The following is a 27,706-nucleotide window of genomic DNA, read 5'->3' as shown; positions in this document are numbered from 1 at the left end:
AAGTACCGCTGCAAAGGTGATAGTTAATTATTGCCTGTAGATTTGCCATTTTCTGGGAGAAGAACAAAGGGGTTTGTTTTTCTTGAATGCATGTTTTCAAGCCACAGCTTACCTTTTTTAGCATTTAACTTCTCTCTTCCCGGCCTTATTAAAAATCCACCCAGCCTATAGTGCTTTCTCTTTCTATCTGCTCCCAGTTTAATTGCTTCTTTTTTTACAAGTTACATTTGTTAGTTGAGTTCTTCCTTTTTTTGAAGCTGAACAAATAACTACTGGTGCTTGACAGGCACAGCACATTTTTGGGAGGAATTTATATAGAACTGTCTTCCTCTCATAAAATGAGGGAGTGTAAATATGTGGGTGTGTATTCATCTATCATTGCCTGTTTGCATATGTTGGCTTTCTTTCTGTGGCCCTCAGAATCTGCGCGTTGGAGTTGCTATTTCCTGATCATACAGGTGTATTGGGAAGATAAATTCCTTCACATTATAACCTCTGTGATGTAAGGGGGGGGGGGTGGAAATCCCTACTCAGTGTAGCAATAGGTTCAGGAGCCATTAAGAATTCATGTTGATTAAAAAGAAATATTAGAGTGCTTGCTCTTCTGCTGGGCAAAACAGATGGGGAGAGCAGCATGTGGCCATGTAATTAAAATCTATCATAATGCATACCCATGAGGTCACCAAGCAACATTCATTATAATATGGCTTGAATTGGGAGTGCCCAAGTGAAAGCTTCATTTGTGCTGTCTGTGGGAAGGGATGCTTTTGATTCCTGTATCCAAAGCTAGTGATTGGTTTAAAGGACAGTGCTGCTGTATCTCCATTTTCTGACAGTGTGAAGAAATGGGCTTTGTAAAAAGAAAGTCACAGTAGTTTAACATGAGATACTATAAAACCAAGACTGCTCTTCACTAGCATGCACTGGGTGGCGAATGGGCTTGAGTTAACTCTGAGATCTCCACCTCGCTGAAATCCTTGCAGTAGATATAAAGCATATCAAGACAAGTTGGAGGTTAGAAATGAGGCACTAAAAAGAGCATTAAAGGGAAAGAAGGCATTAAATCCCATTAATAATGAGTGGGATCAAATTCTCCTATGCACAACTGAGAGTCCCAGCTCATATCCTGCAGGCATTCTGGTGTGTGTACTTTAATGCATGAGGTTCTTGTGAAGAAGGGGGCAAAGCACATGCATGAGATTTGAGGGATTAGCAGCAAACTTCAGGCTTTCACTTTGAACTTCACGGTGGTTTTCTTAACCTTCTAGCTATATTTGATCATATCCAACTTACTTATTTGTTCCTGGTGCAAAAAACACTCAACCGATCCCTGTCTCTCTTAAGTTCTATGATGGATGTTAATTGTTACAGGCAAATAGGGTCTTGACCTGACAAATATGCACATGCTTTGCTGTATTTGCATGATTAACTCTTTTGAAGTGAAGTAGGTTGAACCTTTGATATTGTGACTTGACAGAACTCCTTGAAGTGCGTGCACTCAGGCTGACTTACAGGTGGTGGGGGTTTAGGTCCACAGTACTCACAGAGTTCAGTTAGAGGCATGGAGGGGGAGAAGATGATTACAGGGTCAAGACCTAGAGGAATTACAGACAGCAGAAGAGAAATATCTTAGTATTAATCAAATGGGACTTTGTAGGATTGATAAAATAAGGTTTAGAGCAGCATTTTTTTTTTATCCTGACATTTTGGGCCATGGGATCCATCAACCATTTTGAAAGGGTTGTGAGTGGTAACTAGGAAAAACAGGATTTAATTTTGTTACATGCTGATATGCCTTTCTCCTCGAAAATTGTCAGAGGACATCAAATGGAAGGGGTCCAAAACTGTCATGGCAGAGCACTGCTTTCTGACTGGAAGGGTGTGAGAATGCTCTGTGTGATGCATGGGGCTCAACCTGAGAAAATACATTCTGTGAGACCTGGCCAGCGCTTTGTAAGGCCCCTGTGTTGCCTCTGTTGCTGCAGCTGGCTCTGGGGTCCCCAGTACAAGGAAGACATGGACCTGTTGCAGTGGGTCCAAAGAAGGGGCACAAAAATAGTCGTAAGGGGTGGAGCACCTCTTCTGTGAATACAGGCTGAGAAAGTTGGGCTTGTTCGGCCTGGAGAAGAGAAGGCTCTGGGGAAACCTTGTTGTAGCCTTTCGATACATAAAAGGGGCTTATAAGAAAGATGGAGAGTTTTTACCAGGGCCAGTAGTGACAGGACAAGGGGCAACAGTTTTAAACTGAAAGAAGGTTAATGCAGATTAGACATAAGGAAGAAATTTCTCATGATGAGTGTGGTGAGGCACTGGCACAGGTTGCCCAGAGAAGCTGTGGCTGCCCCACCCTGGCAGTGTTCAAGTCCAGATTGGACAGGGCTTTGAGCAACCTGGAAGGGGGGCTGGATCTTTAAAGGTCCCTTCCAACCCAAACTATTTTGTGATTCTAAATGCATCAGTCTGAGGTCGTTGGATTCAGCCAGTGTTACTGCTGCATTTCCAGCACCCACACCAAGGTAAAACTGGCAGTAATGTGGAGTGAAGATGTTGGAAGCAGATGGATAGCCGTTGGAGAGCCTCAGCCGGCAGGGGCTTGCGGGGGCCAGCATCGGGCTTGGTGGGGAATGGTTTAGGCTGGAGGTTTAACACCTTGCCAGTGTAGTAGGTTATCCCAGCAGAGGGCATCCTCACACTGCTGGATATGAGCTTGCACGGTGTGGTGCAGGCGTTTGAGTAGCAGATTAGTATGCTTTGGATATACTGCTGTCACACTTTGTATGCTGCGTCGCATGTTACGGTTGTTCAAAGCCATGCAGATTCACAAAGGCTCAATTAGCGATAGGATGCGAGGGTGTGCATTTACTTTAGCTTCAGTGGTGTAATTAGACATAAATTGGGATTTATGAATAATTTACAGTGTTTGATAGGGGAGGAATGAAAATTAAGTGGGAAGAAATAAGTTTGTATGTTTCAGTACAGCGTTACTTTTTGAGTATTTTAAAGCTGTTTTGGCATAGTCTTGTTGATTGGCTGCTTTCAGACATTAATATGTTACTTATTATTGAAATTAATTAGATGTTAAACATTTTTCACAAATCAGACTTGATCTTTTTTTTTCTGGGTGGAGGGTAATGTTGTTTATTCTTGGGGGCAGGGGGTAAGTACCAGTGAATTCCCCATTGCCTTTATATTTTTGCTTACAAAGTATTTTGGGAGGGGTGCTGGTATCATACCTTGTTCGGAGTGGTACTGGGACCTAGTAAACTAGAAATGTACAGCAATTCAGAAATTCCAGAATTGCTTTCCTCTCTATTTTGGGGGTATCTTTCAAAGGGAAGATTGCTTTACTCTGGGAACATCTCTTTATTGCCATCACTTTAGTGCTCAGCTGTTGCATTGCATGTCAGATTGTGCCTGCAGAGCACAGTGTTGCTCACACTTACCTGTGTTACTTTCAGGACACAAGTCTTAAATTCTTGATTTTCACTCTTCTGTCAACTCAGGTTTGGTTTTGTGCTTTGGGTCTTATGTAGCTGCTTGCCTCTTGTGACTGGGCACTGAACCCACAGCAAACATTGTACAGCTGAAATGCAGACAGTTTTCAAATCAGCCAGCTTGCTTGATAATTACTGCACAAGGCAGGGAAGCATGAAAGCTAAGGGGGTTATTGCTCTTTATGCCTATGTGTAATTCAGTAAATTAGGTGTGTCTATTAATGTAAGGACCTGTTCTCTGGCCTGGAGGGCAGCTAGCAGAGTCTGGCCGCATCCATAATAGGAAACTTTCTCACTGTCTGCAATGGGCATTGGTACCCAAACTGGCTACTGCGTGGTCTCTGCACCACGCTAAACCTTGGGCTGAGAAAAAAAACCTGGGGGAGCACTAGCTGCCCAGAGTCACAGCTGTGCTGGACATTGTCAGGTTCCAGGAGACACTATAAGGCTCCTAAAAGACACTCTCAGGTTCCAGTGCCTGGGAATATGCCTGATACTGTTTAGTTTGCTAGTATAGCTGTAGTTTATGGATTCTGGGTAAATCTGTAACTCGTTTCCCTTCTCCTTCTGTGCTTTTTGTTGGGTTGCCTTTCTTTTATCACTGTGTTGGTGGAAGAACTTTGCCTTCTTACATCCCAAGATGTAGTGCTTGAGTCTCTCTAGCTTTTGTGTTGCAGTATTAATTAGGATTCACTCCATTAGAGTTTACCAATGTGTTACAGGGGAGGATAAGAGCTGGACCCTAGTAGAGGATCTGTGCCATATGCACTCCACTAGCACTAGTTTTTTTGATTGTGGATTGGAACTAGATGATCTTTAAGGTCCCTTCCAACCCAAACCATTCTGTGATTCTATGATTCCGTGAATGTGTTTTTTTAATCTGACTCTGTATTCATTGAAACATATTCATAGATTATGGGGCCACGGAGGGCTGTGATGAATATAATGTCTGTATAGTACCACAGTCACAGAGCATGACAGTCACCCTCCATTTTACCTGTAACATCACTTAGAGATAGTGTTTTGTTTATGTGTGCTTTTTGTGTGTTGATTTTTTAAGGTACCAAATTCAAAATCTAATTTGGCATAGAAGCCACACCATTTCTAACCACCATTCCCATTGTTATTGCTTTCCTTGTAATACCTTGTGCCTTATTTCTCCTCAGGCTTCCTGTCTTTGTCTACAAAAGGAATTAACTCCATTTACTGTTGGCATCTTCTCCCTGTATGAGAACCTGTAGGCCATGGCCAAGTTGTTGGTTTTTATTTTCTCATAGATAAACTGAATAGTCAGGGATCAGCTGAGGTCTTTGCCCGTTGGTTTCTGTATTAGGTGCTCTGCAGGGCAGCAAACATGCCAGGTTTTTTAGGCCGTAACAGCCAGAAGGTCACTGAAGCCCACCAGGGCTTCTGGCTCAGTGGTCAAAAGGTGCAGACTGCTTTCTCCATCACATACCTATCTGGCTGGGCTTCTCTTCCCTCTGTCTCTCAGGGCTAGGCATTGTATACCTAATTTTTAATGGACAAGGAGTTTTGCTGTCAGAGAAAAGTATCTGGAGCAGTGACCTTCCCAGTATTTCATTAGTTGATGAGTCAGACAAATGAACACTGGGTATCTGGCAATGAACTTCAATTTCATTAGGAAGTGGATTTTAATAATAAACGTAGAAGACCGGCAGCAGTGTTTGGGGATTGACTGTGCAGATAACAGGCTTTTACTAGACTGTTTGTAAAGCTCCTTGGTAATACATGTTTTTCCACTTCAGTTTCCAGAGTCAATGTTTCACGGTGCTTTAACTGCTGCTTTGCTGCTCATGTCTCCCCTGTAAAGAAACTTACCCAGGCAGCATGTTTCATTGCAGGTTTCCAAGAAGTACAGTGAGATAGAGGAGCTCTACCAGAGACTGGCGGCACGATACCCACAGGCTTCTCTTCCACTCTTGCCTAGAAAAGTCCTCTTCGTGGGGGAATCTGACATCTGTGAACGAAGAGCGATGTTCAACGATATCATGAAATTCATCTCAAAAGATGAGGATCTAGCAATGAGTCCTGAATTACTGGAATTTTTAGGTAACTAAAAGATGTGAGTGTCCCCTCTTCCATGAATGTGCTTGACAAAAGCCTTAACATCTTGACACAAGTAGTCAAGAAATGGAGAATGCCAGAATAAAGGCTGTCACTGAAAATACCCTCTTGTGCATCTACAGTGCTACATAGTCGTGTTTGCTACTGTCTTCCCCACCTCCCAGTGAACCCATGCCTCATTCAGAAGTGTTGATACCACAATGCTTGCTTTATAGGTATCTGTCCCACTATCTCTGATTTTCCTTAGCTATATACCTAAGCTGTGATTCAGAACACCGAAGTTTAGGAGGCTGAATATATATTGTCAGTGGAGAGGTGGACCCTAAAAGGATAGTGCAGGGTTTTCCTTAGTGATCAACTATTCCACGTTTTGTCTGGTTTTCATTCCTAATAAAATTGTTAGGCCTTGCTTAAGAGGTCCTAAAGCAAATTATTGATCCTGAGGAAGATTTGAATAAAAGGCAGATTATTTATTAGTTAAACCCATTCTCTGGCCTTAAGTCCAGCTCTTGTTGCCTCTTCCAGTGATTCCTATTGTTCTTTTTTTATGTTCCTTGGGCATGGCAGGGAGTCACTGAATGAATGGAACAGATGGGCACTCTGCTCGTAATTCATCTGGGAGATGCTGAGCAGGGAATACTCCAGCCTGGTGCTGTGCAGGATTCTCAGTGTAGCATTAGTTTTAAGGAAGTGAAGTTGCAAGGTGCTAGCAAGTCACTGTGTGTGAACAGCTGAGTTTGCACAAGTCTCAAGTGTGGCCAGATAGGAGTTCTGTGAGACTGGCAGCTTCCTAAAGTCAGGGGGGGTAAAACTGCATAATATTTGGCAATATCATTTTGCTGATAGGGTTTTGGAGTATTCAGACTTTTTTCTTTTTTTTCTCTGGCAGTGCCTTATTGAAAGCAGGCAGGTTGATTAACCTTTGCATGCCGATTAACCTAACCACAGTGCACGTGTCTACAGCTGAATTAGTCTGAACTGTCTTCAGACTGTGGACAGATTAGGTGCAAGTAATGTGACCTGCTCATCAGAATCTGTCATAGAATAATACAAGCCTCACCATACCAAATGAGGTGGAATTCAATACATACACTGCAGAACCCTCAAGCTAGTTGTGTACACTTTCCTTACAGATGCTGGAGACACAGTCAATATATTCAGGGGTGTTTAGGGAGACTTAACATGGTAAAACACACGTGACTGTGGGGATAAGATAAGCAGCATCCTAACGTTCACTGCCTACCCCAATCAGCACTCGCTTGCCCATAAGGGGAGCATAAGACCACTTGCTTTGTGTAGATACCCATATTTACTCCATGAAATATGCCCTGGGTGATTCGGCAGATGCAGACATGAAAAGCTAGGTGAGGTAAGTCTCCCATGGCATGTCACTTTAACCGTCTAAAGGATGAAACTATGAATTTTATCCATCATAGTTTTCACTAGCCTATTTTTAGCTGGTCAGATTATCTTCAATTGCTTTCCTGAATATCCAGAGACTCCACAGCAAGGAATAGTTCTCTTGTTACATGCAAAGCCCAGGAGAATAAGTATGGAGACTTGGTTGAAGCACATGTTTCAGTGTGCTGAATTTGCTCAGGTGGATGGATCTTTCATACTGAAGGAAGTTAGAACTTCAGGCTTTATTTTTGAGTGTCAATTAAAGAGCTGCTGTGGAAACTTTTTTGTGCTGTCCAATGCTCTAATTTTAGCCCAAATGGATTCAATTACTAATAAAAAGTGGAATTTATATCAACTAGTTATGTGAAAGTTAGCTACCTACATCAAAGCAGAGGCCTTTTTGTAGCCACTGGAGAGAAGTAGGCACTTAAGAGGGAAACTCCTTTTCAGACAACTTTATTTGGATGGGATGACTCACCATGTGGAAATTCTATTGTTTCTATTGACTACAGAAGGAACATAAATAAGCAGATTAGACATGCACTGCTATGTCTCAGATAAAGTTCATTTCCTCTATCTTTCTCTACTTAACCACTTTAGATCAGTAAACAGATCAGACACATAATGACATATAGTGGATAGAAGGGACAGTCAGGAATATTAAAAGGATGTCACAGAAGCTGATTGTGTCCTCCATTTCCCCAAACATCAGAAACAGGTGCAGGGTGTGAAATAAAACATGTTGTTATCCTGTGTACTCAGTTTTGCATCCCTTATCGTATTTTGCAGGAACAAAATCTAGTAGTGCCATTGATTTCAAGAGTAAAAACATTCCTGATGACAAGGAGAAAGAAGACAAAGAAAATGAGGCATGGGATTTTTTTGAAGAGGAGAAGGCACCTGACTTAATCTCACAGCTTTCATCAGTGGAAAATGCCAAAAAAGGGGAGAAAAAAGAAGAGGAAGAGGAGGAAGAAGAGGAAGAAGATTTAGACCCTCTTGGTATTATCAGGTATGGCTGGCAGTGCCTTTGTTACTTAGTTTTTAGCCTAGTTTTCTAAACAAATAAGGCTGTTCTATGTCACTGTCCCCTCATCCCAACCTTTTATAACATCGACCATTTTCAGCTGAGTTTCACAGAGGAGAAGAGGCCTCTGCAGTTTATGAAGGAGGTGCCTCGGTAGAGGGAAGAGACTTTGTAGTGCCTTTTAGTGCATTCCTCAGAAAATCCAAGTGACAGAGGGACATCGTGAATACCTTGATAACAGTCTCATCTACAGTAGGTACTTTACTGGACACTGGAGGGTTCCAACATAAAACATAAAGCCACCAGGGTCCATTGGATGTGCTGATCTGGAGTACACTGGTGTTTACAGTGTCTGGAACTACTTTTGAGCTCCCTTGTGTCTATAAGGAGATAAAATTATAGCAGCATAAAGACCAAAAGAGCCAACATTTCAGTCGTGTTGTTCACAAATAGGCTTTTCTTTCTTTCTTCCCTTATCTGAAGGCATCACATGCTAAATCCTGCTAAGGCATAAGCAATAACAGCTTGAGAAACAATAATTGAATCAAGGCTTGCTGATGTTAGTAACTGGGTTTGCTTACCTATGCAATAATTTTCAGACAGTTATTTTCTTCACTACAAGATGGAATTTCTCACTTAATTCCGAAAACCATTTCTAACTGCTGAAGCCTGGAAGCAAATTTAGCTCCTCAGTGCCTGGGATCATGAGTAGTGATTACTTTTTTTAGGGTGTCTCAGGCTTTGGATGCCCAAGTAGAAAAGGCTTAGCTGTTCTTGATCTTCAGTAAGCACTGACTGGCTCAACTGAATTGTTTCAGCCACCAACAGTCACCAGCCACTTTGAATGTTCTTTCTCTTTGACTCAGTGCTTTCAAAATGCTTCTTCATAACAATAGGCAGTAACTGATAGTAACAAGCTAGAGCTGTCTTTTGGTGTTTTCCAATTGCCTTGAATCATTTCCAAAGGGATCATTTACTCCAGCCTCTAAGCTGGAGTCTCCCACACCAAGTTGGGTCCACTACAATGATTAATACTGGAAGCGCCATTTGGACTTTGCTTCTGCTATTAAAATCATGCAATTGTTGATATCCAGATATCATCCTTTTTACTTGAAGTATTTAATCCTTTACGTATCACCAGAAAACTTTAAATGTTATTCTTTTGACAAAGCACGTGCTTAGTTACTCAGCATCAAAATTATTCTTTCGTAAAGAGTTTAAAAAAGTTAAATAACTATTTACAATGAGAAGTTAGATAAAGCAGTACTTCCCACAAAATGGTCCTTAGCTGGTAAGTTTACAAAAGAAGCTGTCCTTTTTTGGATAAGAGAATGATCTATTGGGTTCGCAAATGCAATGTTGTATTTTCCGACTTACAACAAGTAGAAGCTGTAAAGAATTTGCGGTGCCAAAACAGGAAGTTTGCTTTTCTGCTCTGCACAGCTTGACAGAGCATTTGAAAGTCTTGATTATTTTGGTCTTTTAATGCATTGAAGGATGGCAAGATCTGATACTTAATCCTCATTTAGTTTATTGTTTCCATTCCTTTCAAGAACAGAATGCTTATGGAATCAGAATAACTTCATTTATATAAGAAGTATGGTCTTTACTGGGACCGAGCTGCAGCATGACATGTTATGCAGTCAGATGTTTTTCACTCTAAACCAGTGGCTGGCTATCTGTAAAAATAATAAATCTCCATGTGTATTTAGTATTATTTTTCTAAGTCTCACATGTACTATGTCGAGGCAGGAACATGAAAGTGGAAACAAGAATTCTGAATCTGATTTTATGTTGTCTCTATAATCCTGTAACTCGCCTTGCTTCCATGGAAGATATTTTCCATTCACACCAGTGGAGATCAGATTGGACATAAGCACCACATCCCAGCTTTATGCCACATAGTAATAGGTGTCTAGGTAACAGGCCAAAGGCAGAAGTTTAGCTGTCAGTGGATGGGCATTTCTTAGGTGACCATTTCAGAGTGTTTTCTATGGTTGGTGCTTACATGCTGTAAAGAGGGAGCTTGCAGTCCTCACAACTTTAGGGCTTCCGATGTGCTTGAAGTTACTTTGGGATGGGAATGAATAAAAAAGGAGGTGATGCAGACTGGATAAATGTTTAGTAGTAAACTGCTTCTTAATGCCTAGTAAATTCAGGTTAAAAAAAAAATAAAAATCCACTATCCTTTCCGCTGTGAAAAACCTTTGAAAAGATGTAAAGTCAGCACTGAAACAAGCCAACCGATTCCAAGCAGTATCAGTGGCCAGGGTACTTTGAGCAGCAGAGCTCTGACCTGAGCTGAATCATGTGTTTGGCATGATCCTACAGGTTTTTTAATTTCTGGATCAGGATGAAACTGCTCCAGTAGCACAGGCTTCCATATGTCGTCAGCACACTTCATTCGGTAACAACTTTTCCTCCTGAGCCAGAAAGCTGTGACTTGGATTTGGCCCAGCAGTGCTGCTGTGCTGCTGAACTACCAGATATCCAGTTAAATATACTGGCCTTGGGGGTAGGGGATAAATTAGGGCCTTTTTCTTCCTGTTTTTTATTGCTGGTGATCATCCAGGTGGAAGCTCATAATGGTCTGGTTCCTTTTGCCTGCAGGAGACATCCCAGTTGCACTGATTCTCCCATTCAAGGCTGTGTCTGAGTTGCTCTCTCATGTCTGGTGGGCAGCTCACTTGCCACATCTCCTCTTCATCTTTTGTGGGTATAAATGATGGTCTAGAAACTTTGTGTTTCTCTGCTGTATGATTCTCATGCCTCAAAACTTTCTTTCTATGTTAGCAGGGCCATATCTGGGATTCTTAATAGCAGGAAGACTGTGTTTTTCCTTGTCTAAATCAAGGACACCTCAAAAACCATCATATGTATTTCTGATTTGAATTGTCAGCTTTTAAAACCCCTTCTCCTTTATTTCCCCCTTCTTCCCCTTGCCTCATTCTTTCTAGAGTAAAAGGTGCTCAAAGTTAGATTACATTTGTGGGGTGCAGTGTTGAAATTAATTTGAAATATATTTCCGAGAGGTGTGCTTTCTCCTCTTTGCCCACTGTCCTTCTTAATAGTTTGGAGTATTGTTATTCCAGTGTATTGTCACCGGTTACTCTAAAAGTTTTCCTGGACATTTGTAGAAACCTTTTAACTTTGAACAGAATATACTGGTCCTGTAAGAACAAGCACAGCTAGTACGGAGCAAGATGGTCCTTTGACATCAGCTGTGCAGGAGGGAATGAACATAGTGCACTCACTTTTGTAGCAATGGCATATTTCTAGCTTTATTTTTCACTTCTCTTGCCAATTTAAGTGTACAGTGACTTGTAAGTCACAAGCTCTCATAGCCGAACTATTTTATTATTTCTTTTTGTTAGCATCTCTTTTTTTCTTTTTTCTTTTTTTTTTTTTTTTTTTGGTAAGCCATGTTCCTTAGAATATGTTAAAATGTTTTAATTCCTTTATAAGTAGGAAATCAGATATGTATTTTACCCCAAATTGTAGGGACAATATTAGGTATATTGACATATCTTTGTCTCTATTGTTCCCTTAAAGTGGGTACAGTACTGCTTTTTATCACTATTCTCTAAATCCATCTATCTCAACATTTGCAGATAGCTATTTTTAAGTGCTTAGTAGTGTAGCATGGTGCTTTGACAATATACCCAGACTTTTAGAGGAGCAGTATCTTTTAACACTGATGCCTTTTAAAAAATTGGCTGGATGGCCGCACGCAAAGAGTTGTGGTCAACAGCTCAATGTCCAATTGGAAAACAGTAATGAGTGGTGTCTGTCAGGGATCGGTGTTGGGACCGATCTTGTTCAACATCTTTGTCGGCGACATGGACAGTGGGATTGAGTGCGCCCTCAGCAAGTTTGCCGACGACACCAAGCTGTGTGGTTCGGTTGATACGCTGGAGGGAAGGGATGCCATCCAGAGGGACCTGGACACGCTTGTGAGGTGGGCCGATGCCAACCTCATGAAGTTCAACCAAGCCAGGTGCAAGGTCCTGCACTGGGGTCGGGGCAATCCCAGGCACTGCTACAGGTTGGGCAGAGAAGAGATTCAGAGCAGGCCTGCAGAGACGGACTTGGGGGTGCTGGTTGATGAGAAGTTTAACATGAGCCGGCAGCGTGCGCTTGCAGCCCAGAAAGCCAACCGTATCCTGGGCTGCATCAAAAGAAGCGTGACCAGCAGGTCAAAGGACGTGATCCTGCCCCTCTACTCTGCTCTCGTGAGAACCCACTTGGAGTACTGTGTACAGTTCTGGTGTCCTCAACATAAAAAGGACATGGAGCTGTTGGAGCGAGTCCAGAGGAGGGCCACGAGGATGATAAGAGGGCTGGAGCACCTCCCATATGAAGACAGGCTGAGAGAGTTGGGGCTGTTCAGCCTGGAGAAGAGAAAGCTGCGTGGAGACCTCATAGCAGCCTTCCAGTATCTGAAGGGGGCCTATAAGGATGCTGGGGAGGGACTCTTCCTTAGGGACTGTAGTGGTAGGACAAGGGGTAATGGGTTCAAATTTAAACAGGGGAAGTTTAGATTAGATATAAGGAAGAAGTTCTTTACAGTGAGGGTGGTGAAGCACTGGAATGGGTTGCCCAGGGAGGTTGTGGATGCTCCATCCCTGGCAGTGTTCAAGGCCAGGCTGGACAGAACCTTGGGCCACATGGTTTAGTGTGAGGAGTCCCTGCCCATGGCAGGGCGGTTGGAACTAGATGATCTTAAGGTCCTTTCCAACCCTTACTATTCTATGATTCTATTCTATGATTCTATGATTCTAAATTGCAAGATAGTACTGTGTGGCTAGTCACAATTGCAGGGGTTTCTCCAACTGCAATGCCCTCAGGAATTAAAGAAACAAGGATACTAGATGCAAAAGAGGCTAATCCTCTGAGGGGAAAGGCATGGAAGACAGCGACAAGTCAGAGAAGCTATTCACCCTCAGCTGTGCCAGGGCACATTGGCTGAGGCTGACTGGGCAGTATCTGGCTATGTCTATATCACTCTGTTCTCCAAATTATGTTTGCTACATCCAGAATGCCCACTGGAAATGGCTGCTGGTCTGTGCTGCCTCCTGGGCTGTGGTTCAGATAGTTTAGGAGAAGCCAGGTTGTTGCATGCCAAGGGAGTACCAGGTAGCTGTCCTAAGAGCTGAATTGTTGAGCTGAGCTCCTGTGCTCTGGCCCAGGGTCTGAAGGAATTACTAAACAAAGGGTAATGGGCTTGAGCTCCTCTGCCCATGCCGGTTAGCTTTCTGCTTGCTGCCGTGTTTGCTCCCAGTCTGCCCTGAGAATTCCCTACAGTTTTACTTTCTGTAAAGAATTCAGGCAACTGGTCGTGTATTTTTTTACTTTATCCAAGCAGAATCAAATTAGGCTCAGAATCAAATTCTAGCTCTGAATCTTAAAACAATTTAAAAACACACCACAGTGACTGAATTGGGTTTTGTCGTCCTCCCTCTGTGGATGAACTATGCAGTTTTATTGTTTGTAGGTTAAAGCCAAAGCTTTAGCATCTCTATCCTCTCACTCTGGAGTTAAAACAACTGAATTTAGTACTTGTACTCAGTTTACTCCAATAGAGCTGAGACAGCAGCTTGATTAAAATGGCTCAGAACCATCTCCTCTGAACAAAGCAGCAACAATTTTGCACAAAGGGCGTGACTGCTTTAGGGGTTAAAGCATGCGGCAGCCCTTTCAATGCATTGATTTCTTCAGCTGCAGTTAATTTCTGTGGTAATATTTGTTCACCAGCTGGAGAGAACCCATCTTTTCCTGTGCTTTCCTTTCCTGTCTTCATCAGCTCTCCACAGCCCTTGCAGGAGCCTCTCTTCTGCATACAGTTCCCTCCCTTCCGTCCTTTTTCCTTTGCCTGCCTGAATCTTTTAGTGACAGCATATCTTCCTTAGGTTTTTCCTGTCAAACAGCACAGAGCCCAGAGGTGGGTATTCCCCAGGCAAGAGCTCTTCTGTCTCCTAATGGGTCCTGGAGAGTTTCTGTTTCCATTCTCTACATTTCCTGTTGTTTCACCGGATTTCCCCTCGGGACTTCTCCTCATCCAAATTTTTGTCTTTCCAGAGGAATAATGACATGTGGGTGGATGGAACCTTTGTATCTGTTGTGTTTAAACATAGATACAGCTAAGTCCTGACAATAGTTAGGAAGGGATGGGGCTGGTGAGGGCTGACCTTTCGGGGGCCTGCTGCCAGAAGTTTTTTAAAGCCTTGCAGCTAGTCGTTGCTGGGGTCAAGCTCAACCACGCCTCATGCCAGAGGTTTGCCATTGTGGGGTTTACCAGTAAGGAGGTTATTAAAGGACTAGGGGCATTTTCTGGCTGCAGATGAAATGGGCCATGGCTTTGAGCAACAGATTGGCAGAGGCAGCCAGCCCTGGCCTTGCCAGAGCCGCGCAGAGTTGGGCTGGCTGCAGGAGGAGGTAGGTTGGCACACAAGCCAGCAGTTGTTTCTGGGTCGTGTCCTACACCTTCGTGTCTCCCCGCGCCCTGATGGAAGCCAGGCCAGAGTTTGACTACTGAGCTCTTCACCCCAGTGCTCCCTTCCTTTCCCTTCCGTTCAAGAGCCTAAAATGGCCTCAGCCTTTTGTCTTCGGGGGAGAAATGACTGGCAACTTTTGATCTTGACTCTGCCAGAAACCTTGGGCTGCTGAGAATGGCTGACAAAGAGGCAGAAATTGGTTTAAGGGGAGTCCTGCACTTAGCATCTTTCCAAGTGGTTTTATTGGTGGAGTGCCCAGAGCTGTAATAGGTGAGGGCAGCGTGCTTGCTGGATTTTCATGTCCAAGGAAGAGAATTTCTGCAGGCTCAAGCGGTGTCATGGCACAGCTTCTTTCTGCCGGACAGATGGTCTGGAGCAAACTTGTCAAAATGTGTGTTCAGCTGCTGTGCCTTCTGTGCTTCCTTGGTTGGCAGGTTTGTACTCCTGCTACTCCTCAGGATGCCGCTCCTCAGGCATCCTCCTACTCCTCAACCACTCATAAATTCACAACTGCCTTTTGGTCTAGCCAGGTACGTGCACAACTTCCCCTCTGAATCCAGTAGGATTCATACACAGCAGTAGAGATCAGCTTGAGAGAGAGTGAAGATGTCAAAACATCAAAGAAGAGAGAAGAGATGGGTTATTTTTTCTTTAATGAAATTCAGATAGTTAGAACAATGAACAACAAAAAAGCAAGCTTTGTTTTCCCAGCAGTGTGTGTATCTGTGCTCACAGCTGTGAAGCCATCAGAGATTTAAACAGGCAGATCTTTATTTTCTGCCAGTTGTTGAGTCACAAGCTTAGGTAGCAAAGCATGCTCAACCATCACTTTGCCAAGTGACACAAGTACTTGTCGCCGTTCCAATCCAGCTGCTGTCAGATTGGCGCCTTGCAGGATCTTAGTAAACAACCCCACTGGTCTTCTGCTGAAGCATTTTTGACAGTTGAAATTTTTCTGAAAACCAAGGACATCATAGTCTGGTGGAGTGTTCTTCCCCTCCAAAGAGAGGCAAGGGAAGAAAAGGCAGTAAAAGGTCTGTATTACCCATGCAGTCAGAGGATAAGCCTCACTTAATTTTCATAAATTGTTTGCTCTCAACTTTTTTTAGGGGCAACCTTATAGCCTCTCCTTGGAGGTGTGTTAACTGAATAGCTAGGGAGTCCAGCAGGATGGCAGGGATGCTCTCCCTGCAGGAATTCAGTCCCTCCAGTTTGTCTGTCCTAAACTTTTTTTGTTTATAGGTGCTTTGTGAGTGTTGTTTTCATATGCGGTGGGCTTTGCTTTCTCTTCTGCCTCCAATCCCATCTCCTGAGCAGAGCTTCCCACGTGTTTCTTTACTGCAAATCTTTCTGTCTCCCCACAAATGGAAGGTTGAGGACGATCGAAAGAAAACATTGGAAAATGAAACCATGTTTAGCTATCGAATCTCACAGAATCATCCATATTTGTTCTGTGTTGTGTCTTCTGAGTGGAAGAAACATATTCTCTTAGAATATGTTTTCCATGGGGCAACTTTACCAGGGCCTGTGTGGTTCCAGGTGGTGGAACTGAGAACCTCTTCTAGCTGTACTTTCCAACCAGGAGAATCAAGTTGGATGCGCAAAAGATTCAGCCCTCTCCTCTCACTGCTGTTCTGTGGTAATGCTAATTGAATGTGAGTGAACTCAGGAAAACTGAGATTTTTTGGTACCCTTGGGCTTGTAGCTGGCATATGTTGCATCCATAAACACTCCTTCAGGAGACTGTATTTGGCAGGTGATTGCAAAAGCCCTGCTGCTATGTCCACTTCTGGCAATCAGAAAGAACTGTACCTTGGGATCAGAGCTAGGGTACTCAGACTGTTAGAGAAGTCTGGAGGAGAGTGGGTGCATAACTTACAGAATTAAAGTTGGCTGCTCTGTGTTTTCTTTTATTCTGGAAATAGTCACTTCCCTGACCTAAGGAAAACTTGTGAGAGTTCTTCCCTGTGCCAGCATTGTCCTTATCTGCATTCATATTTCCTGGTCTGGTGTTGGATTTTTGGTCCTATAAGATTATGCAGTCATTATTTCCCCAGGTTTTATGTTGCATGTTGAAGCAATTGCCTTAGTTAAACTTCAGTGGTGAGTTTCTGTCATGGCTGTCATGAGTGATTCCAGTACATACACAGCTGGAACATGAGGATCCTTTGGGAAGGAGTTTAAGTAATTATTTTAATGTGCTTCATTTTCTTTCTGATTAGAACACTGAATATACTTTAGTGGGTTTTATAAATAGTAAATTTGTGTTTATACCATCATCCTAAACCCAAAGGACTGCAAATAACTCTGTAGTCTGTGTAGTGTTACAGCTGTGTGTGCCATCCGGCAGTGTTTTCATGCAGAACACAAATGCAACTACACCTGGGCTAAAATGCAGGGGCTAAATAGCTTAGTGCAACACTTCATAGCAGCATCAGACACTAAGTGAAGAACATGTAATTCAACTGGAAATGCAGGGGGAATTGCAGTGATGTAAATGTAAATACCTGGCTTGGAAATTGACCAACCTGCTGAAGTAGGTATGTGTGCTTTTAAGAAGGATGTCACAGGATTTTTAATGGACCTGGTTCATTGTTTACAACGTATTAAAGCAATAAAACTTACCACACACTTCTCTGTATATACAAGAATTGTAGAGCCAAATAACGTCAGGGAAATAGCATTGCCACTAGCTGGCACCAGTTTTCAAATAATTCCCATAGTCCTCTAAGTGAACTCTCAGCTTTTGATTTTCCCATCCTGTTTAACAGTGACGTGCGGTCATTAGTAGCAGTGCAGAACTAAACAGCGATGAAGGCGTGCAGAAGCTGCCATGAGCCATTCTGCAGGCGTACCAAGCAAGTCTTAACTGAGACATGTTCGTAGGAGGCAGGAGATCCTTTAGAAAGGGTACAGGATAAATTTACAACTACACAGAATCAAAATTGTCTTTTTTTTTTTTTTTTTTTTAATACTTCTACTTTGGAAGAGGATTGAACATGATGTAATTGGGCAGATTTAAACATGTTTTGTCTCATGGACTTTATAATAATAGGATGACTCAAGTTCTTAATTAGAATAAAAAAGCATTACCTCATCGATTAGCCTGCTCCTTTCACGAAGGCACGGGAAATCTTTAATCGACAGACGCAGGGAACTGCCTGTGGATGAGGCAGACTGCTAATGAGGGATGGATTCAGAGGTGCCCTGTTGCTTTTCTGTTCAGCAAGTATAATAGAATTGTTTGCCACAGAAGAAGCTGTCTATGGGGTGAATGTGTGCTCAGTTTAAATCAAAATGGGAGACTTGCTTTTCCTTTCATCCGATGCTGTCAAATTCCTAATTCAGGATGCTTAATAAAACCATTGTTCCCTTTTCCCCATGGATCTGCTGCAGAAGTTTCTGTCTTCATTTCAAAGGATCAAAGAACTGGCTTTTGGAAAACCATTTTTGGAAGCAATCTGTAAAACTTTGCCAGAAATGCATGAATTAGCCATTGTAACTATGGGCTGGTACTAATTAACACACCTGGGGATCACATCACTTGCTACTGCCCCTTGTGACATTTGGCAAGATCTGGAATCATCTGAAGTGCCAGGGAAAGAAAGAATGTCCTTAAGCACATATACACATCTGGGATTCCGCAGCTCTTCGTTCTGCACTTGAATTTCTCAGGTCCTGTCACAGTACTTAAAAGTTAGATCTCTCCATTATCCCTTTGGTAAAAAGAATAAAACTGATTTTCTGGGTCTCTCTGAGGAAAAGTTTCCCCTTGCACACAAATTCAGATCGTTGTTAATGACAATGGTCACTCAAGTGAAAGAAATGCTTTTTATTACCTTCCATAAATTTTGGATAGAGTCAAAACCTTTCTTTTCATATTGCCTGAGATGCCCAGTCATGTCCAGATCATAAGGGAGGGTAGGATATATCATCACAGTGAAGTACACAGCTGTGGTAGGTGATTTGACTGTGGCTAAACTAGTAAATAAAAGTAGACAGGAACTGTAGCCTTGCTCTGTGCCAACTAGGATGAAGTAGCTTCTGTCCAACAGCTAAATCCTTCCACTCCCCTAAGCAAGCTGGCCGTATCCAAATCAGGAAGGGCCCTGAGCTTGTACTGATCTAAAACTATGTCCAGGCATCATTTGGGAAAGCAATAGTTAGTTTGGGCCAAATTCGTGCCAGGAAGCATGCTAAAAACTTACAATGGAGATACTCTACCGTTATCTCAGCCCGAGCCCTGACCACATTTATTTGCTAGTATAAATGTTGGCTTTTTGTTGTCAACAGGGCAGCCTGAAGAAGGTGCACATTTAGGAGTCAGGATTGGAGCCGCTGGGGCCCTGCAATGAGGCTTTTCTTGGTGCAGGCAGTGCTATGTCTGCGTCTGGCCCTGTGATCATAAAACACAAGGGGCATTTTGCAGAGTATGTAGCTGGCTCAGTGGTTCCTATCAGCTAGCACTCTGTTGGGTGATGGTGGGCAGAGCTCAGGAGCAAGCCCAGGAGCGGGCGGGTGCAGCAAGCCTGTTTTGGAGTGTAACAGAGTTCAGCTGTGTGGTGTGAGCCGTGGTGCCTCAGTTGGCTAGGAAAGGTCCTGACTTGGGGTTTTGCTAGTATGGGCTATTTTCTGAGGTCTGCTCTCTGAACCATGATTTTCTGTAATAACTGCTACTTACTTGGCACGGTACACAAACTGGTCAGAGTGGCTTGGATGGAAGATTTCCAAGCTTCTGTCTTCCTTGCTTTATTGCCTTCTTTCTGTAATAGCATCTGAAGCATTCTTGAAGGCATCATTAAATACAAAACACGGTGTCATGCCCTCAAAACTACCTTACAACATTATCTAGACCCATTTACTAAAGACGTCTCATTTTTCATCTGTGTGATGGGTTATCTGCCAGCATAGGCTGTTGCTGCATATAACAGTCTTGTCCTGGAAAGTTGTTCCCAATTCATCTGTCTTTCTCATCTTGGCTGTGAGTGACACAGCCATGGCCCAAACTGTTCTGTGATATGAAAAAAAGCAAATGCATTCTTAAGAGGCTCCTGAGGGCTAACCCTAACTTCCTCCCTTAGGGGCTGTTACAGCAAACCCTGACCTCACTGGACTTGATTTTATTTGTTCAGTGGTTCTGCCAAGAGACAACAGCAGTGCCACACAGTGCAGGATGCTCAAATGGGAAGGAGAAGCGTGTGGTCCAGAGCTGCTGGCCAAGGCCTAAGGGGAATTAGTTATGATTCTTAGTTTCAAAGACATTCTGCTTAGGCTGCAGACAGTTCACTTCTGGTTTTCAGGACTGTATTTCATTCCTGATCTGTAAAAGAAGAGTGCTGGCATGCCCTGACACATAGAGGTGCAGAGAGAGTGAATTCTGAAAGCGGTGAGGTGTTGGAGGCTATCCAAACATTTGGATAAAACTCAAACCCTTCTTACATACGTTATTGCAGAGGCGCTACCACCATTGCTGATGGGCTCGGCCTTGGCCAGTTGCAGGTTCATCTTGGAGCTGGCTGCATTGGCTCTATCAGACACAGGGGAAGCTTCTAGAAGCTTCTCACAGAAGCCACTTCTGTAGCACCCCCCTGCTACCTAAACCTTGCCACGCAAACCCAATACAGCAAGCACCAGTGTCCTCCCTTGGGGGTGCAAAGGAAGATGACCATAGACAGGAGCAAGGCCAGAAGCTGCAGATAAGAGCTGGGTGGGCAGCACAGAGGGGCTCGCTGAGGGGGACAGCCCCATGAATCACCCATGAATCACCGCCAGGCATTTTGGCCATGTTTGATGGACAGTTGGTTCTCTGTCCTAGCCATATGCCATGTGAAAGGTCTGCTGTAGCATTTCTCCTTATGGATCCAGATCCTGAAATGTTCTGAGAATGTGTTTTCTGTCTGAAATCATCATTCTTTCCTCCAACATTTTTACAGCCACTGTAACACGAGGGAGTAGAAGTTCAAAACATTGTGCAGTTATTTGTAATTGCTACTCCCCTGCTGTCATCAGCATCACTTCATTACTTTTCCACTAGTCCCTCCTACTGATACAGATTAGTGATATAATTTCTGCTTCCCCTGTGTATTTATCAAAAGATCCTCCTTTCCAAACCTCAGTTCATTTCTCACATCTCTCCAATTTACTAGGTGACTTAGTTGCACAAGTTTCTGCACCAATGTAAAATGGCATAACTTTAATGTACTTTGAGTCTATATAGGATTTGTGAGTCAGGAATTTGTCCCAAAGGATCAAGTTACTTGCCCTAGCTCATACAATGAGTTCACAGCAGCTAATCCTGAAAAGACCTCTCCTTGGGCTAATAGACACTACATGCTTGTTGCTTTGTGTCCCCATATAAGCCTGAGGTCTCATGTTGTCAGCGATGCTTGAGACATTTACCAGCATTTCTACTCACAGTCTGTGTTCCTGTTTTCCCTTCTGCATGCCTTGCAGCACATGAATCTTCACCAGCCCCAAGGGGACGGCTGGCAGTAGCAGATCATCAGGTAGCTAAGGAGCACGGAGCAGGGTCTGCAATGAATCAGTGGGGTGGATCTGCAAGCTCATGTTGCTTGTGTCAAATCATAATTCTCTGGGGATGAGATGCTAGTTGGAGGCCTTGCTGAGATCATCTATCTGCCATCTCTGAAGAGTGCTGTGGGAACAGCAAGTGTCGCTCTCGCTGAGCTGAGCTGGGAGACATTTTTTGCCAATAGGAGGGGAATTGATTTTGGTTATGATTTTAGAATGTTATCATGGCTGTTAAATAAGACCAGCACTGAGCTGGATCTTATGCATGAGCATAAGAGTACTACTTATTTCTTCTTCTTTTAGTTGCCTGTCTGTGCATTGTTTGTGTTTATCAGGTTTCTGCGATTCATCACTCAGCCTTTCTGTGCTCTGCAAAGGACTCACAGTGCTTCCCCACCTGAACCCATCCATTCAGTATGACAGCCAGCTCAGTGCCCAGTCCCTGAAATCACTTCTGTTGCAAAACCTTGTGTGCTAAGAAATAAGGCCAGTTAATGATAAATAGGAACCCAATGAAAAAAATGCAGAACTACATCAGCTATTTTTCTGCTTGCAGCAGAAAGAAGCCCCTTGGCAGCTACCACAGCAGAGCCTCAGCGTCTTGCTTAGGAGGGCGAGTTTTGTGTCTTCGGTGCGCGCTGGAGTGACTGTTCCTACAGTCTGACCTCCAGCAGTGTCTGCAACATCAGAAGAGGAATTGCTTCATGTAATAGGTGTAATGTGGCCTGGGGAATATTTTCACCCAGAGCAATTTTATCTTATCTCTATTAAAAAAACCCCAAACAACAAAACAACACAAAAAACCTGAGGCAGGAAAGCTGTGTTTTCTTTTTATGGAAGAGGTTTTGATCTCATGATCAGCAGGAGAGGCAGCAGCCAGAGCACAGGGCTGTGTCTGCAACAGCAGTATCATTTAGCTCTGACAATATCGCACCGTGTCCTTTTCTCTTATTTCCTGTGGAGCCATTTCTGTGTTGCAGTGAGAGGTTTGTTTTACCCATGGCACAACCAAGAAAAAAAGTGACCTCCATGAACAGGAGTCTATGGGGGAGGGAAGGCAGGGGGCAACTCGGCTCAGCCCCATCTTCCCTCCTTGGGCCGTATCATGGATCTGTTGAGACCCTGCACTTCTGAAGAAGTCTGCCTCTGAGTGCAAATCCTGCTTGGCTACTGCTGGAATCTGCTCACTGCTTTGGTAACTGTCCCTTCTCTGGCTTTTCATAAGCTCTGTAGATGTGGTGTGACAGGTATGTCATTGAAATTTAGACTGGAACATCACTCGTACTTTGCTAGAGGTTTTCTGTGGATTGGGGGTGGGTCTGTGTAGGTACCAGATGAAAAAAAGAAGGGTTCAGACAAGGTTTTACATGGAAGCTCTGGGATTAGAGAGACAAGAGGTTTTTTGATGGAAACATCCTCTATCGTTACGTTATCTATTTGAGGCTTTTCTGTTCGCAGGCAGATGAAAACTAGATTTATGCCTGCAGTCTGGGTTCTTGTACCCATTCTGCTTTTGGATGCGGTGAGGAGGGAATTCGCATGATGCAGCAGCACAGGCAAAATGGTCTCCTCCTGACGAGCACCAGGAGGCTGTCAAACATAGGTGGCAGGAGATGCTGCTGGATGTGATGGCATTCTGTTTGTGAGGAGGTAAAGATTAGGTAATACAAAATTAAACCTTTATAAAGTATACATGGAACATTCAGGCTGGTAGTCCTTTGGAGGAGGCACCAAGCGCTTGCAGGTCCTGCTGATTTGACTTTACCAAGGCCTGTAGTGACAGAATAACTTTAAAACTTTCAATTTTAAACTGAAAGAGGGTAGATTTAGATTGGACATAAGGAGGAAATTTTTTATTATAAGGGTTGTGGGGCACTAGAACAGGTTGCCCAGATAAATTATGATGCCACATTGTTGAAAGTGTTCAAGGCCAAGTTGGATGGGGCTTTGAGCAACCTGTTCTAGTGAGAGATGTCCCTAGGTGATCTTCAAAGGTCCCTTCTAAGCCAAACCATTCTGTGACACTGTGGTTCTATGATTTAGAGGTGTGAGTGCCCAACACTTCTGGAAATGAGACATCAACTATTCATGTGTTCAGTGCTTTTTCAGAAATTACTCAAATACATCTAACAAGAAGCTACAGTGTATGTTCACGTGTGTATTTGGCTTTCTTCACTATTTCAGTGTTGAAGAAACCAGTCTCTTCTCCAAAATGGTTGCTTTTTTCATTTGTTGCTTTTACTTGCTAGTTGTAAGAACTCTGACCACAATATCATATTTCAGTACCATCAATTCGCTATTTGTGAGGCCGCCTTTTTTTGTCTTTGCTCCTGAATCCATTGAGCATGTGGTAGATAACATGCTCACTAGCTAGGGTTTTTTCACACCCTGGTTGTGTCAGCTTGATTGACTTTGATTGCGAAGCTGCTCAGGACATTTTGTGAAGCATGTCTCATAAAGGGACAATGTTGGCAGGTTGATTTCATTACGGTTGTCATATTTATATTCTTGTCATGTTGCACATTTTATTGCTGGGTTATACTGCATGTAGACATCACTTTACAGGCATGCAACACAGTACTTGCTCAAGAATTTGTTGTCTTTGGAGCTACAGACCTGTAACAAATATTAATTAGTGTAAGAGAATGGATTTTTTTCTTACAGTGTAATTTTTACGGGGTCTTTGGCATCAACCTAGGGCCTATTCCTGAAAGTAACTTCTTTAGCTAGAATAGTGACCTTAAAGGGAATAGATCAAGGAATAATGTCTGGAAGAGTTTTATGTCCAAACTGTTAGTCATACTTTTTTTCCTAATAAAGCTTCCCTTTTCCAGAAAGATTCTATGTTTATTTAAGATTTAACATCAATTTTATTTTTTAGTGAAAACTGACTTGTTTATTTTTGGTGGTCAGCAGTTATAGCTGGTTATCATGTGTGAACAGTTTTAACCTCTTCCCTTTCTCTTGCTTTGCAAACCTGCCTGCTCTTACCTCTGCTTAATTTCATCCTTGTTTTTCCTTACCCTTCCTTCTGAATTTTCCTGCTTTCCCATTGCAGCTTCCTGTTTGTCCTTTGGTTACAGCCTGTGGTCTTTTTCAAATTTCGCCACCAATAGTAATCTTTAGTTAAAGCAGAAAAAGAAGAGTCCAGCATAGAGGTCTGGAGGGTAAGACATACATGATGCAGATGGGGGGAGAAGAAGGTTGAAGAAAGAGACCTAATTGTCAGTCTAGAGGATAAAGCAATACTGTAGATTCTGGAGGTTGAGCAAGAAAGTGTCTGATACTGGCCAGAAATTTGGGGAAATGGGTTGAGGAGAGATGAAAAGGGAAAATAGGCACATGAAAATAGAAAGTACTCTAGAAGAGGAAAGAAGAGCAAAAATCGATGTTTCTCTCCTTTTATCAATTTGACATCAAGTCCTATTAAACATACAAATACAGAAAGAGAATTAGGGGTAATAAAAACTGGTATACACCAAGCACTGATACTGCCATCATCATGTTTGCCTTGTAGCTATTTTACTAATTCATAGACTGAACAGCAAGACATAATATTCTCTCCTCTTTGTCCCACCTAAGCCATGGAGAAGGACCAAAAAACATTCTGGTTTCATCCCTGCTTGCTTGAGGCATCTGAGTGCCTAAGTCATGCAGAGATAGCTCAGGCTCTCTCTCTATAGAGAAGCAGATACCTACAATGCTGCAGTTAGATCCCTGTCTGCAGGAGCTGGAGGATACAAGCTTCCGTTGTCCTGGTCCTGCTTTGGAAGAAAATGGTGGGAAGCCTAAGGACTGCTTTGTCAATCCTTGGATAAGATACCGTTATTAACCAAGCCTGTAGACTCATAAAGAGAAAACAGCAGCATGATTCTGGGGAGACTTTAGCAATGAAGCAATGCTCTTTTAGATATTTACTGATTATATCTGGTTATCTCTGCCTTTTTTTAACTCTACGGAGCATCAAGGCAATGCTCACCAGCCCATGCTTTTCTGTGTTGTACTTTTCTAATTTCTAAAATAGCTTTATTTTTAGCCCTCTGTAACCACCCTGAAGCTCTAAAATGTGTTGAGTAGTTACATCCAGCATGCAGGAAGGTGCCTGGCCAATTTTTTTCCAAAACATGTTAGTGCTTGTTGTCTGGTATTGCATTTTTGAAAATGTGCATCATTAACATGAGTATTAGGATAAGAAACCCTGGCAGTACCATTCTGCTGCTTTGCAGATGAAAACTGAAAGACTATTGAGTATTTTTGGCTTTTTCACATCATTATTGGCAACTTTATGATGCCTCTCTTGTTCTGGGCCAGTGTCCTTGCTGTGGTTTGATTTAGTCATGATTATCTTTTGAAACTTGTCTTCTGTTGTCCTTAACTTGTTTCAGCTAGTCTCACATTCTGGTTTAGTCTAGAAAATCAAAGGAAAATGATAAAGAAATTGCCTTTATGTTAATTTTCTTTGCAATCTACTGTGTAGCTGTTGTTCCCTTGCCAGGCATATGAGTGCCTATGTGCTTTAATAGTTACTTAGTTTAAAACTTTTTAGGAAATGTTTCTGTATTATGATTATTGCTAGCGAGCTGTACACTAAACAAAAGCTGTCCATCTGTGTTCCTGTCTGTTTTCAAATTATATTGAAAAAGGATATAACCAGAAAGCTTAAGAATGGATTATATAAACAGCTTGGCTTCTTTTAGGAAGAACAGGTACTCCCGAGTGCTGAGCCCTTCAGCAAAATCTCTCCCCAAAAGCAGGTCTCTAGCTGAACTCTTGAAAATCTATTCCTTCAGGCTTTCTTTCCATCTGTTGCTCTGCTGGAACAATAGTCCAAGGCTGGCCTAGTCTGGGGGCTGCACCAGGAGAAACTTTGCCTGCAATTGAATGCTCTTCTTCCAAATGATTTCTAATGGGTGATTTATTCCATCTATTCGGCGTTATCTTATTTTGGGGCATGCCAGAGCCATTTAAAACACTGTAAATTACTGTGATGTCCACAAGAAAAAGATTACTGTGTGAGGTAAAATATCCCTGTGGCCAGCACTTGTCACGCTTGCTTAATGCTTAGCAGTAAGGCTGTGTTGAGCCGACGGGCTCAGAATTTCTATTCAGCATCCCTTGCCCAGAGCGTATGAGAATGACTCCTTTTGTCCTGACATTATCAGGCAGCTTTGGAAAATGAGCACTGTTGAATGAAAAGAAAGAGGCAGATGACATTTTGTTTTCTGCATGAACTAGTGTATAGGTTCTTTGTTTTTCAGAAACGGTTTTCAAGAAGATGTGCTAATATTGCTGCTATTCTAGCAGTAGTTCTTTTGTTCAAGCTGGAATACAGATTTGTTAGAGTTGGGGTGCCCATTTGTATTAGTGAGTTCTTTCCTTGTAAAATCTTAAAATACCTTAAAATACCTCAAAATACCTCAAAATACCTCAAAATACCTTAAAATACCTTAAAATACAAATATGTATATTCTGAGCAAGTCTCTTTTCTTATTATTACTGTAACATTCCTTTCCTGGAGCATTATCTTATTTCTATAAAAAAAAAAAGAGTTGTATTTTCAGAACAATAAGTTTTGAAAATTTTTGTCTGTTTGCTGAGATTACACTTAACTCTGAATAATTACACTGTTTTAACCCAGTAGTGAGCATGGGTTAGAGACTCCTGTCTGTGTTGAGCACAGTAGGCATGTCCTTTGATTTGAGCTGTGCGTCACCAAGCATTAGGTCCGGATACCCAATATTTCAAAATACAGCTATCACATGTACAGGTCTGGCAATCTTCTGACTTTGGAGTCTCTCAGTCATCCTTGTTGTTTCCTCAGGTTACCAGAAAGCTTTTCTGCATTATTGATGTGCCACTGAGACACGGAGGCTGCCAGACAAGTGACCTACATTGTGTCAGTGAACAATAACATGAGAATTGGGCTCACAGAGTGGGTTGGGTTTGAAAGCGATTGTCTTCTGCGTACAGGGGTTTGTTAACATTTTCCTGGGGAATTTGGGAATCGTTTGGGAGCCAGGAGTCTCAGCTGGATTTTCAAGTGTGCCAGCATCCTGACTAGGTGGATTCATATACCCTAATTTTTGATCATCCACTTTTAATCCGTGTCAGTTAGGAGGCTAGTCTTTATCTACAGTCACTTGCGAGGCAGTTTGGCTCCTTTTGGACTCAAAGCAGAAGACGATGCTGTTAGTTGAGTCATTCTCACAGTGCTTCATGTATAGATGTGAGCTCAAGTTGGTAAATAGATTCAGCTGAACAAAGGATACATCATCTTTAGCACTGGTTTGGTTTTTGTTAAGATTTTTAGGATTCTCTAGAGTGATGTTGCAAAGTTCAGTTGTTTCAGTAACAGAGAAATAGCAATGACACTGATCATCTTCTGCGAGCTGCGTTAAGGTAGCTTCAAAATGTCAGATGCCAAGGTTGAGAGTGTGGTGTGTGAAGAAAGTGCTGATGAAGTAGAGGGCTTGAGTACAGTAATACTTTGTGAGACTAAAATTAACTGCCCTTGCAGCTTCTCCTCTGCATGCCTACCAGCATGTGGCTTCAAGCTCGGTTCCAGGTAAGTTCCTGGTCCACTGCTTATGGGGAGGTAGCAGGAATATAGAGAGAGGGGATGAGTGGACAGGGAGACACAGACTTGGGACAGCTGAAGCTGACTGTGAAACCAG

At 42.7% G+C, this 27,706-nt stretch overlaps 1 protein-coding gene across 1 annotated transcript in view; it reads left to right on the top strand.

Annotated features, from left to right (window-relative positions):
* The window catches only part of HS1BP3 (HCLS1 binding protein 3), a 50,842-nt gene that overhangs the window by 8,883 nt on the left and 14,253 nt on the right, over nt 1–27,706 (top strand). Inside the window, exons 3-4 of the mRNA XM_030491139.1 lie at nt 5,357–5,564; nt 7,770–7,992. Coding sequence (XP_030346999.1) covers nt 5,357–5,564; nt 7,770–7,992 — 431 coding nt within the window. The remainder of the gene's footprint in view (nt 1–5,356; nt 5,565–7,769; nt 7,993–27,706) is intronic.

Source organism: Strigops habroptila, chromosome 6 (genome assembly GCF_004027225.2).
Source record: "Strigops habroptila isolate Jane chromosome 6, bStrHab1.2.pri, whole genome shotgun sequence".
NCBI classification, from domain to species: domain Eukaryota; kingdom Metazoa; phylum Chordata; class Aves; order Psittaciformes; family Psittacidae; genus Strigops; species Strigops habroptila.
Note: the sequence above shows the minus strand (reverse complement) of the source record. Positions and strands in the feature narration are given on the sequence as shown.